The following is a 13731-nucleotide window of genomic DNA, read 5'->3' on the forward strand; positions in this document are numbered from 1 at the left end:
GCACTCACACAAAAAGGGGACGGGGAGAGGGAGAGAATTTAAAGCGCAGGCTCCATGCTTGGCATGGAGCCTGACACAGGGGGCTTGATCTCACAACTGTGAGATCATGTCCTTGAGCCGACATCAAGCTTAACAACTGAATCACCCAGACTTAACAACTGAATCACCCAGATGCCCTAACCCCCTACACATCTTTTGTGATAAACATGATTTCTAAGATTTCTTCTATATCTTGTTAAGGAGTTTTGGGAATGTCACATTAAGAACAACCAAAAAATGAGAAAAAGCCTAGAAAGTTACTAGCACTCCTAGAACACAGAAAACAAAGGCTCTATATAATAATCTAGGAAGAAATGTAAAAAAGGAACATCTCCCTTCTCACCTTTCTCCTTAATTGTCCCTTAAAAAAAAAATCTCCCCCCTACACACACTTTAACCTATATCAATCAGAAAGCCTCAGAGAAAAGTGAAGGTCTGAGCAATCCAAAGTCAAAAGAAAAATCAGCAATTTCAACAACTGCCGCCCACCTAATTTGAATACCCATAAAACGAAAGATCCTCTACAAAATACAGAACACCAACACCACCTAGTCTAACAGTTACTTGGAATCTCCCAAGAAAAACTATTAATATTTTCATTATCAACAAGAATATATCCTGCCATCTACTTGGTTGTCAAAAGCTATTACATAAAAGTTATGAAAACAGTAAGAGTGTTCACCTATTTTAGGACATGCTATAAACACCGGACTGGGTATCAACACTTACTGACCACAGGACAAGTGGAATGCCTCATGCAAATCACCTTACTCTTGGGCCTTAATTTCCCTACCCGACCTGCTTCTATCACAGAGATTCTGTCAAACAGAAAACTATAGGAACGTATTAGTTATAAAAATAGTATTAAATGACAGCAAAACATGTTTTAGCATCACCAGGGTGAAATATACTCGAACTGAATCACAGCCCTCTAAATGACTACCCAGTTTCTTTGACTGTGGAACAGATGGACAGGCAGCAAGAGGTAACCGACAGGATGACAGGAAGGGGATCAGCCACACTTGAAGGGTAAAAGAAGTGAGACAGAACGGTGAGTTAAAGGTGTCAGTCTGCCGTGCCAGTCAAGTGAAGTTTAGAAAGGAACCCTGCCAGCCACCCAGTGAGAAGATAAAGCCACGAGAATGCAAATGCCACTGTTTTGTACACGGAGCTAGCATCATTATCAGACACTAAGAAAGGCTCACTGGACAGGCACCAGTGCTCCCTGGAATGTATGTTTAATAGCTGTAACTGTTAGAAGAAGCTGGACTGAGATTCGGAGCTCTAAGTTCTAATTCTAGAGCTCTGCTATTAAACTAAGCAATACAACCTTTTGATAGAAACCTTTTCTGGGATTATCTAAAAACTAGAAAAAGATCATCTTTAAGTTCTCTCCCACTTTCCAAACTAGAACACTATTTTACAGATGTAACAGATGTGGATTCATAAAAATCTAATCTAAATATATTAGGTACTGATACAAAGGTGCCTCTAGACGTAAGGCACAGACATTATCAGTGACGTAGGCAGTGAGTGTCCTGAAGACAGCCCTATACTACACGCTCCATATAAGACAGGGCTTAAAAATGTGGAAAATAAATTAGATAACAGGCACCAAATTAAGATTAACAAGATAAAGTTTTGAAGGAAGAAGTAAATTATTACCTCATCATTATTTAATCCATCGCTTAAAACATACTGATACTTGTACTAAGTAATTCTCAAGATACACTACTAACCTGAGGTTCTAGATAATGCATCTATCTGAATTCTTAAATGCAGTTAAGAAGGTCAGATACATGAAAAAGGAAGTCCTTTTTTGGTACCAATGATCCTTCTCAAAAAGTCATTTTGCTCATTCCTTGTTATAAGGGTATGTATCTTAAATTTTAGCACTTTAGAATCTTCAATGGAATTTCAGAAAAGAATCAAAGGAAACCTATCCTTCAAATCTGGGGCCTTGTTTGCCAATACAAGTAAAACGTTCGAGCAGCTGCAGTAACTCTGTGTTAGATCTTTTATTCCAATTTATCGTATTACTGACGGCCTTCAACTATTACTTTGAGGACACTTATCAAACCCCTACTAGATTTATCGAAAGCTCCAAACACCTTTCTTTAAAACAAAAGCTAAGTTGTAGACAGTCATTAACATCCAGTAAAAAACCAAAACCAAACAAACAAAAAAACCACTCAAGGGCAGAGAATGCCAGCTCTAACTTCTGAATAACAAAATTACCATTCATATTTTGGTTATCTAAGGTGAAAGGCACCGAAGAATATTAAAAGATGGTGCGTCAGAAGTTTTGAGTCCTAGCTGTTAGTTCTGCCACACTAATCAAGTGGTCTGTTAATATCCTAACTTTCTCATTTGTAAATAGAAAGGGAAACTGTAATGATCTAAGGTTCCATTTCAACTCCAAGTAGTTCAAGATTCCTATGGTCAAGATTTTAGTTGCTTGAAAATAGGAACAGAAAACTGATTTTGCTTCCCCCCTTCCCATAAGAACAGTCTTTGTCAAGAAAAGCTGGAGTCTTTTCATATTGTCTTCCAACCAAAAATAAATAAATAAATAAAAGGAGACATATTTAGTGTTTGTGCATCTTCTAATCAGACACTATTAATCATTTCTTTTAAAATTAAATTACCTACCTCACTGGGGTGTTGTGAGGATTAATTCATTAGTGTTTGTAAAGCACTTTGAGATCCTCAGGTCAAAGGCGCTATAGAAGTGCAAAGTAGTAGTATTATTACTAGATTCTTTGCTTATTTAAGGAACTTCACAATCCTTTAAAACCTAACTCTCTGTTATGATTGAGACATCTATTTGTAAAACCCTGCCATTTATGCACATTACTTTTAACTCTTTTTGGATATATAAACAGGGATAGGATGTTTCAAAACAGACGATTTTAAATAATGTCTAACTTTGATCTACGAATGGACAGAGAGAGTAAAGGAAAATCTAGTGTGACAAATTTTAACATAAAATTTTAGTGAGAAATCTTGTCAATCGGATTTAGAAGTGTGCCTAAGCTGTACCCAAAACAAAACAAAACCCACTTTAATCTCAAGAGTCTGCAATGAGAAATTCCTTTCTTCAAAGAGAAAAGGAAAACAATTTTCAAATCAACTAAGCTTGAAAAGGGGTACTGAGCTTATAAATTACATTACATGGGTATACATGCAATTGTCATTTAAAACAGTTTTATTTAAACCACAGTAACAGTATTAGTATGAACTGATGTCAAAATAACTCAACAGCTTTTTCTTTAAACTAGCCTCCCACCCCCAATTACGCAAAGCAAACTAAGCATTGAGAAGAGATCAAAGCAATTTTGCTTTACGGAGTTTTAAGAGAAAAAAAATGAGGGCCAAGGCTTCAAAACCAGTTAAAATCTTGAATTAACACCACTTCCCACTCCTTTCTCTAACCAAATCTAACAAAGCGCTGTGTTTTTATAGTCAAAACAACACACACACACACACACACACACACACACACACACACACACACACACACACAAAGCTAAGAGAAGCAGAGCCATCTATCCATTGGGATATTCTGCTTGATAAACATTAAGGAAAAAAAAAAAAAAGTCAAAATCCTCTGATGAAATACTCGAGTGCAATACAAGTTCTAGCCCCAAAAGCAAACTGAAATTTAGATATATTAAACTTTCAACACTTACCTCCTGCTCCTGCTGAAAGATGACGACTCTACCACCTTTATCTCCTGTTGCTAGTAATTCTCCAGAATGATTAAATTCTACTGTAGAAATTATATCTGCTGTATAATTGAAACAAAAACAAAGAAGAAATGATTTTAGTTTTTCTTTCCCAACTTACACAGAACTTAGCATGTTTTCCCTAACACATTCCAGGCCTACAGATGAACCTACCATCAGAAATAAGTAAATCTAAGGTTCTTTCATGAATATTTTAGTTCTCCAAAAACACATTCTCTCCAGAATAAATCAGTATGAATCTATTGTAACAGGAATACAAATTATACTTAAATACTAGTGGTTTACTGGTATTTCACTAAAATCATGAGTGTAATCAACAATTTGTGAAACATTTTATAATAGGACCATTAACCATTATAATAATTATCTTGATAATTTTCCTTCTTATATACTTTTGATAAGCTTCTTTATGCGAACCCAAAGGTGGCCTCTGGAACTAAGGCAGATATAACTAAAATGGGGGAAATTTTTAAATGTAAAAGTAACTTTAGATGAAATTTTAACAGTCATAAATCAATATTCAAATTATGGCCTCTCAAACAAAAGTCTGCAAACAGAACCCACACACATCAGGAACACTTTGTGCTATGCGCCGTCAATATGCACAGCTCTTCTTGTGGCTCCCAAACACCACACAGGCTACTAGAAGCAGTCCTTTTACACCCAAAGTCAGTGCTAATTTCACAGTAAATTCAAATAAAATTATAGGGTATTTCACTTGCTTACTGACACCAGAGTCATTTTTCTAAGGGAAAAAATCTAAGTTACAGAATTAGGTATTAAGATAAAGCAACTACACTGGAAAAATTCACCACTGTTACTAACAAGTTCTTCACTATAAGGCATTATGCCAAATTAGGAAAGATTTCATCATGTGCAATTTAAATAAACTTTTTTTTTTTACAAGAGAAAGGCCATTTTCTGACCTATATTAGCTCACTATCACAATTTAAGAATGTTGATTTGCTATAATAAAGAACACTATACATCTTCAATTTTAAAAATTACTGATCAACGTTATCTTTACTAATAACCTGTCCAACACTCCATTTTATAGTTTTCTTTTTAGTGATTTTTCCAAGAACAGCTTGATTTTGGAAAGCTTTCTTTGCTTCCTTCATTGTCTAGGTCCAAGGCACTTTACCTTTTTGGAATACTCTGAGAGCCTACTGAAAGTTACACGTGTCGTGCCAAAAAACTGCATGCTTAAGTGTACACAAAAATGTGCATGTAATTTCAGAAGGTGTGGACAGCACCCCACTTCCAGATTAAAAACCTTATCCCAGGGGTGCCTGGGTGGCTCAGTTGGTTGGGCGACCGACTTCGGCTCAGGTCATGATCTCACAGTTTGTGAGTTCGAGCCCCACGTCGGGGTCTGTGCTGACGGCTCAGAGCCTGGAGCCTACTTCAGATTCTGTTTCTCCCTCTCCCTACCCCTCCCATGCTCACGCTCTGTGTCTCTCTTGTCTCTCAATAATAAATCAATGTTAAAAAAAATAAAAACAAAAAACAAAAAAAACCACCTCATCTCAGAAGCCCACCGTGGTCAGCGGTATCAGGAGGAAAAAATAAATTTAGTGTTCGTATATGTAACATAAAAGTGTGAAACTGAATATATCAGACTAATCTGTAAAGACAAACATAATTATTTAAAAAGCCATTCTATTTTGCTCATCAAGATTAAGTGTACTCTTAATCCCCTTCACCTATTTCATACATTCCCCCACCCACCTCCCCTCTGACATGCTTTAAGTGAGTATCCTCAGTTATTTTTTTTCTTTTTCAACAACATTTTTTACTTGAAGCATACTTAAGAATACAGGGTTCTAAAATATATAAATATATACTTTAAAATATATGTATATATTTTTCTAATACATATATTCATATATAAATATGTACATATATATAAATATATACACATATATACATATATACGTGTGTGTATATATATAAAACATTCCATCCAAGAAAAACAGAATACACATTTTCTTCAAGTACACACAGGGGAATCCCCCAGTTAAATCACATAAAAAAGAGACCTAACGAATATGACAAATTTAAGAACCCTTGAATGATACCAAGTACATTTCCCAATCACAACGGCACAAAACTAAATATCAGCAATAAAACAAAGCTGGAAAAGCTACAATGTAATTATTAAATATTTAATATGTAAATATTAAACAACATACTGTCGCACAAGCAAGGAGCCAAATAAGAAATCACACATAAAAGCCATTCATTGGGTGCTCTGTATTCTGTAGTGAAGGTTTAAAACCATACAAGAGCCCTGCACTTAAAGTACATTAGGGTACACTTTGAGAGAGAAAATAAATAGAAGCTAACAATAGCAGACACAATATATGGAGTCACTTCTTACCTGAAGGTCAGGTTCTTTTTAAAATCAGGGAATAAGGTTAAAAACCATACATCATAAAAATTACCTTTAAATTCAAACCACTCAGACAAGCATCACTTTGGAGACGCAAATTCTTTCTCTTGTCAGTCCAGCTCAGCCAACTTCCCCCAGTGCATTGCTAGCTTATGGTTTCTTTAGCTAATGCACCAGATGAACTAGTTAATTTGCATACAAAGTCATGCTGCACCAAAAATACTTCTCTTTGACTCTCAACTTGGTGAAATGCTCACACCTAACACCAACACCAGATTCACTTTCCTGTTCACACAATGGAATAACAGGCAGAGTTGGCTCAGTATTTAAATTACTTCATCTTTTTCCCAAATTGTTGCGTTCACCTAAATTAAAGAAATTACAACTCTTGTTAGTTAGATGAGCTGTTATGGCTGTAACTTAATAAAGGATAAGTCAATGATCAGTATAATTAGCCTGACTAGCCTTCCTGCTGAGCACTGGAAAGCAAGAGGGACTTGCTGAAAGATGTGCTTAATTTCCAATGGGGGAGAAATCTTATCCTTCTAAAGTGACCTGGACAGGAGAAAAATCTAGAGATGATTAAGTCAACAGGGAGGTCATTATAATAGTACTGAAGAGATGTGGGATAGGAATGGTGGTGATAGGATTCTGTATCTATGTTATCCTCAGAAGACAGAACAAGAATCAAGTAATAAAACAGTAGGCTTTATTATAATACCCCAAGGTGCTAAAGATAGTACTGGTTATAGCTGGTTATAATGCAGTCACTGAATCTGTGACAGGGTGGGGAAGAAAAGAGAAGTGTGTCTGTGTGCATGTAAGAGAGAGAAGGGAGGAGGAAAAGAGAAGGGGAGGGAAGAAGAGAAACAGACTAGTGTTTTAGCGCCAACTGTAACAGGAATAAGGCGACATCTGTTCTTACAATGGTCACTTATCCCAGGAATGGCTATTTTACAACTAGAACTCCAAAGAAAGTGATGTCATAAATGCTTAATACTGAAGCAGCTTCACAGCAAGGGTACAAAATTTTAACAGGCACACTTGAGACAGGCCGAGGAATCCTAGAAACAAAACTAACCACCAGCCTATCAAAAAAAAAAGGGGCCAAGAACCAAAGATACTATATACCACAGAAGTCAACCCACTCTAAATCACTGAGGTAAATCACTGAGGAAGGAAAATATTGGGTGAAAGGCATACAACTTTCTCTATTTATACACACTTTATTATTATTATTTTTTAGCGTTTATTTTTGAGAGAGACAGAGTACAAGTGAGGGAGGGGCCAAGGAAGGGGGAGACACAGAATCTGAAGCAGGCTCCAGGCTCTGAACTGTGAGCACAGAGCCCAATGCGGGGCTCGAACTCATGAACTGTGAGATCGTGACCTGAGCCGAGGTCAGACGCTGTATCGACTGAGGCACCCAAGCACCCCTCAATTTATAGATATTCTTTAAAAAAAATTTTTTTTAATGTTTATTTATTTCTAAGACAGAGACAGAGCATGAGTGGGGGAGGGGCAGAGAGAGAGGGAGCCACAGAATCCAAAGCAGGCTCCAGGCTCCGAGCTGTCAGCACAGAGCCCAAAGCGGGGCTCGAACTCACAAACCGTGAGATCATGACCTGAGCCGAAGTCGGTCACTTAACAGAGTGAGCCACCCAGGTGCCCCCATTTATAGATATTCTTAATACATTGGTATCTGTTATTTTTCATCTTGCTAAAAGCCAATGAATTAAGAGAAAATCTGAGAAACAGCCAACCAAGCCACTGCTTAGCTGAACAGTGTAAAGCAACAAACAACAAAAATCAAAGAACAAAAACTTCCTCTTTTAAGGGAAAAAAAAAAGATTATTTCCTATGGCCAATAAAATGTTACTTCACAATGAAAAAACTGTCCATGTTAATCTTTTTATAAGAACATCAGTCAGTTTGCCCTACTATGCCCGAAGTCAACACAGAGCAATTTTAGGCATAGATCGAATTCCAGGCAACAGCACTTAAAAGGCACAAATTTTTAGTAAGAAAACTTAATATACACAATGTTTTTGACTCATTAAATCTTATAAAATCAAGGATTAAAATGTATTCTATAAAATGGAATTCTCATTTCTTCCAACCCTTTCCTTTCTTTGTAAACCACTGGCAGCCAGGTTTCATTCTCGGAAGCTAAAATCACTGCTTTCTTCTGGGGGCAGAGTGGTGGTTGGTGGCAGTACGAGTGACAACAGTAGTATTACTGGTCTGTTTTTATTTCACCAGGCACAACATTTCTTGTTACCTGTCTTCCCTATTTCCTAAGTGGTATAATAAACAGAACAGGGTACAGCCAGAAAACTAGCAGATGGTATATATCAATAGTAGTAATTAACAAAAATTACTATGTATTAGGTGAGCAAATAATTATTAGCTCTGACATGTGGGTGAGGGTGAGAATGAGGGTTAGGGGTTAGTTTCTGCTTCTGGCCATGAGGGAGAGACTAAGACAATCTGGATGCATCCTCTTGCTGGGAAGGACTAGAAAACGGAACAAAAATGTTGTCGGACTGTGAACCCTTAGACAAGAGAAAGAAGTGAGTCATATTTAACGCCCTTTACTTTCTGGACAGGGCAGTCAGACAGACAGAGCAGCAATCTCACTTAGTTGTGGAGACAGAAACTGGGGGTTATGGAAAACAGAAATCAGGGGGAATTTGAAGCAGAGCACAGAAAGAGAGAGGACACTTGGGTTCTTTAATTGAATCTGAGCATTTGTGGTGACACTGCACAAGGTCTAGAAAAGAACCACTAGAAAGCTTTTGAGGGCTCAGAACTATTAGGGGATCCCTACCAGCTGGAGTAGAGAAACCTCATAATTAATGAAGCACCAAGTAAAGTCTTCAGAAGAGCATCACCTTAGTAAGTGGAACTACATCAACACAAAAGACTGAATTTGTCCTAACAAAGCTAAAAACAGACTTTGAAAGAATCAAATGTATCTCAAACAACTTAACTATGTGCTAGAACAAAACCCAATACTCAACAATGTAAATTCACAACGTTTGGCATCTAATCCAAAATCACCAGTTATGTAAAGCAGCAGCAATACGTGACCCATAACCAGAAGGACCCGAAATGACAAAAATGATGGAATTAAGGTCCTATCAGACAAGAACCTTAAAACAACTATTGTAAATATGCTCCAGAACACAGAATGAAGTATAAACATGTTGAGAAATGTAAGAGAAAAGACAAGGAACATCTAGAAATGAAAAATACACTACCTGAAATGAAGATACACTGGGTGGCATTAACCAACTAGATACTGCAGTAGGAAAGATCAAGAACTCAAAGGGCTATTATAGGGGGGAGGAAAAAAAAAAAAAGCAAGAGCAAAGCAGGAAAAAAGAACAAAGACCTGACTTGTAAGATAATATCAAGTGTTCTACCATGTGGATCACTGCAGTCCCAGAAAAAAAAAGGTGGAAAATACTGAAAAACAAAATAAAAAAGCCCTCCACCAATATGTAAATGTGAGCATGACGACACTCTATGTAGAATAATCACAATAGATCAGTTATAAATGCAGACTTATACAGGTATACAATAGTGGTAACTCAAAAAACATCAACAGCCTTGCACTGGTGATGTGACTGGAAAATCATGAAGAATTCTTTGTAAAATTCTAGTATTTCAAAGTACAATGTTCCCTTGATTTACATAGCACACATCAGTATATATATTAAACCCATGCAAAATACTATGTGATAAATAAAACAGATTTTAGGCTTAGAAAATATTAGTAAGTTTTTTCCAGCACCAAAAGCATTTGGCAGAATATTCTAAGTCATGCAGACCATGGGACGATTTTTTTTTGTTCAAGATTGTCCCGCAAACTGCCAAAGAGCTAGCACACTTGGCCCATGCCTAGTAAATGCCACTAATGCTTCCAACCACTGGTTAAATTAAGTAAAAAGAAATTCAGTATGACAGAGTTTATAATATGTATATAATGATAAAAAGTAAGCTAAAGACGTTAACAGCCATGAATCTTTCCACATATTTTTACTATATATATTTTAGGGTTTTAGAAATAAAGGAATTGACAAAAATTGTAACTACAGCAGAAGACTGACATCCCTTTCCATGCCTGACAGATCAAAAAAGGGAGAAGGGAAGAAGGGGGAGGGGAGGAGAAAGTATACACACTTGAAAGATCAAACTGATACACACATACAGAGAACTTTATACCAATACAGAAGAACATGTATCTTCCAAAGAGCTATGCAATTAAAAAACTCATACACTGAGCCACAGACAGTCCCTTAAAGAATTCTAATTTCAAATTTAAAGACCACATTCTCTAACCACAATAAAATTAGCTCAAGATTAAGAACCACTGATTCTAACTAACCACTTGATAATCTTACAACTCTAAGGCAAAAGATAAAAACCAGTATTGCAATAAAAATACTTAAAAAGATTTACAGGAACCTAAGTATGAAAATATTTGTTTTTTGTTTTTGTTAAAAAAATAATATAGTGATCATTTTAACCAACTTAAAGAATAAAAAACCTGAAATCCCATCACTAAGAGATAACCGTAGATAATAACTAAACAGTCTTTCAACAAACATGTGCAAACTGTAAAACAGGTAGAGATGTATTTATGTATACTATGATTTGTGTAAGATCTGCAATGGGATTTAACTCTTTTAATCACACAAACTGCTCTGTAAAAAAAAAGACAATCATCACTCTTAACCCCATTACTGACAGACTATGATTTTAGTATACATCCTTCCAAAGTTTGTCTATGTGTACCTTACATTCTCAGCACAAAAAAATAAAATCTATTTGTACTGAGAAAGAATGCTGCTTACATTATATCATGGAGATAAAAAAAAAAAAAAAAGATATAAAGCATGTTTGATCTGATTTGTACACAACATAAATGAAAACAATCAGAGCATTATGGAATTTGTTTCCAAAGCTCAAGACAGGGAGGGAGACCAGGTTAACATGCCTATAACCATTACCGTAAGAGTAACATGAAAACCCTGACAACAGATGAATCTCTAAGTCATGAGTTATCACTACACACTATTTGAATGACTAAAATTAGGGGCGCCTGGGTGGCTCAGTCGGTTGGGCATCCGACTTCAGCTCAGGTCACGATCTCGCGGTCCCTGAGTTCGAGCCCCGCGTCGGGCTCTGGGCTGATGGCTCGGAGCTTGGAGCCTGCTTCTGATTCTGTGTCTCCCTCTCTCTCTGCCCCTCCCCCGTTCATGCTCTGTCTCTCTCTGTCTCAAAAATAAATAAACGTTGAATGACTAAAATTAAAAAAAAAAAAAAGATGACAATGCCTGATAAATAAATATCACCTTTCCTCTCCCCAATCCTTTACCCCTTCTGTATGTAGTCCATCGGGGGGAAAAATGTATATTAGATCTCTAGAGGGGTATAAATACATCAGAAGAAGCATATATATATAGATAATGAAAGAAAAATGTGACTTTTACACAATAACTAAAGACAAGTGGCTAAGAAAAATACCTGTATTTCCAAAAACAGCTCATACAACATGGGGAAGACCATTCACAGAAGAGCAATACTCGTAAAATATAATAAAATATCCACTCAAATTAATTTTTTTATTTATTTTTGAGAGAGAGGGAGAGAAAATATGAATATGAATGAATATGAGCAGGGGAGGGGCAGAGAGAGATGGGGAGACAGAATCTGAAGCAGGCTCCAGGCTCTGAGCTGTCAGCACAGAGCCGAATGTGGGGCTTGAACCCACAAACCACTAGATCATGACTTGAGCCAAAGTCTGATGCTTAACCAACTGAGACACCCAGGTGCCCCTCAAATTAATTTTTAAATAACACACCATTTTCTATCTCTTAATCTAGAGGAAAAATATAAATTGCTCTACCTGCACTGTAGAGAAGTATATCTTGTTATTTTGGAAAACTATTTCATAATTTATACCAACAGCCACAAAGCATTCATTCTCTTGGAACTTCATGTCAGTTCCAGAAATCATCCTACTGTAATAATCCAAAAATTTTATTTTACTTTAAATATTTTAAATGTCTGTTTACTTCTGAGAGAGAGAGAGGAAGAGAGAGCGAGCTGGGGAGGGGCAGAGAAAGAGGGAGACACAGAATCCAAAGCAAGTTCCAGGCTCTGAGCTGTCAGCACAGAGCCCGACACAGGGCTCAAACTCATGGACTGTGATGTGAGATCATGACCTGAGCTGAAGTCAGACACTGAACCGACTTGAGCCACCCAGGCGCCCCAATAATCCAAACATTAAAAAAAAAAAAAAAAAAAAAAAAAAAGTATAAAGATGCTCACTGATGTCTAGACCATTAAAGAATAGAAGAATAAGAATACAAGGGAAACATCAGATGTTCTTATTTTGCCAATATCTTTTCACATTTTGCTCTAATTTTTCTTTAAATCCTCCTCCCTTTTCACACTTTCCCTTGGCCCTTCATTAACTACTAGGTAAAAACAGTAAGACACCTGGAGATGTAGTCTCAGCTCTGCTATTAATAATTCGACCTCGAGTGGGGCACCCGAGTGGCTCAGTCAGTTAAGTGTCCAACTCTTGATTTTTGGCTCAGGTTATGATCTCAAGGTTTGTGAGAGCGAGCCCCACATCAGGTTCTGCACTGACAGCCCGGAGCCTGCTTGGGGTTGTCTCTCTCTGCTCCTCCCCTGCACCTCCTCTCACTCACTCATTCACTCAAAATAAATAAATAAACTTAAAAAAAATAATTCGACCATAAGTTAACTGTGAACTTCAAAACTGGCAATGAAATTTCATTTGCCAAGAAACACTGAAAGATGATTTCTCTCTTCAGAGAATTTATCTTTCACAGAGCATATAACACGTATTCAGACACTTCATACATTTAGGGGAGGAAGAAAACAGAATGATGGCTGGAGAAAAATAACGTGCTTTTATCAGGAAACTTCAAATATGGAAAATTAAAGACCTGTAAGACAACACGTCTGCAAAAACTGCGTTAACTCCACCCATGACCATGGATCTCTGTCAGGGACCTCACTCTGACAAAAATTGATCTCAGATTTATTTCTTTGTAACCTGGAATTCACAACAATAGTGACTTAATGAAAGTTACTTTCTGTAAGTTATAAGCCAATCAATGTGAAAACAGAATGGGACTGAAGCAATGAAGCATGATTCTGCTCTGCTCAACTCCCGCCGCTGCTACAGCAGGAAACTATGGTGCTGGATATGCTCGTATCGTTGGAAACTACTCACTACACTTCTATGAGATAGGGTCTTTCTCACTTTTATACATAAAAGTCACAAACTACTTAACTGCAAGTGATGATACATATACACATAGCAGAGAAGTTCTCCATTTTTCAAAACACCTGGGGAGTTTTCAAACATCACTGAACAAAAGCTACACAGCATAAGAATTAACTGAGCTGGATCTTTATTTTCCACAAATTAATTTTAGCCTAATTTTAGATTTACATTAAGAGTTGCAAAGACGGTATGGAGAGTTCCCATACACCTTCACC

At 36.9% G+C, this 13731-nt stretch overlaps 1 protein-coding gene across 4 annotated transcripts in view; it reads right to left on the minus strand.

The window, feature by feature from the left end:
* PPP2R2A (protein phosphatase 2 regulatory subunit Balpha) overlaps positions 1–13731 on the minus strand; it is an 84819-nt gene that overhangs the window by 31978 nt on the left and 39110 nt on the right. For 2 of the 4 annotated variants that reach the window (XM_053900947.1, XM_053900948.1), the window contains exon 3: positions 3732–3826. In XM_053900947.1, the coding sequence (XP_053756922.1) occupies positions 3732–3826 (95 nt within the window). Of the gene's footprint in view, positions 1–3731; positions 3830–13731 lie in introns of all 4 variants that reach the window. The other 2 variants (XM_019466898.2, XM_019466899.2) reach the window with 1 other exon arrangement.

The sequence above is a fragment of the Panthera pardus genome, unplaced genomic scaffold, assembly GCF_024362965.1.
Source record: "Panthera pardus isolate Hobbes unplaced genomic scaffold, ASM2436296v1 HiC_scaffold_13, whole genome shotgun sequence".
NCBI classification, from domain to species: domain Eukaryota; kingdom Metazoa; phylum Chordata; class Mammalia; order Carnivora; family Felidae; genus Panthera; species Panthera pardus.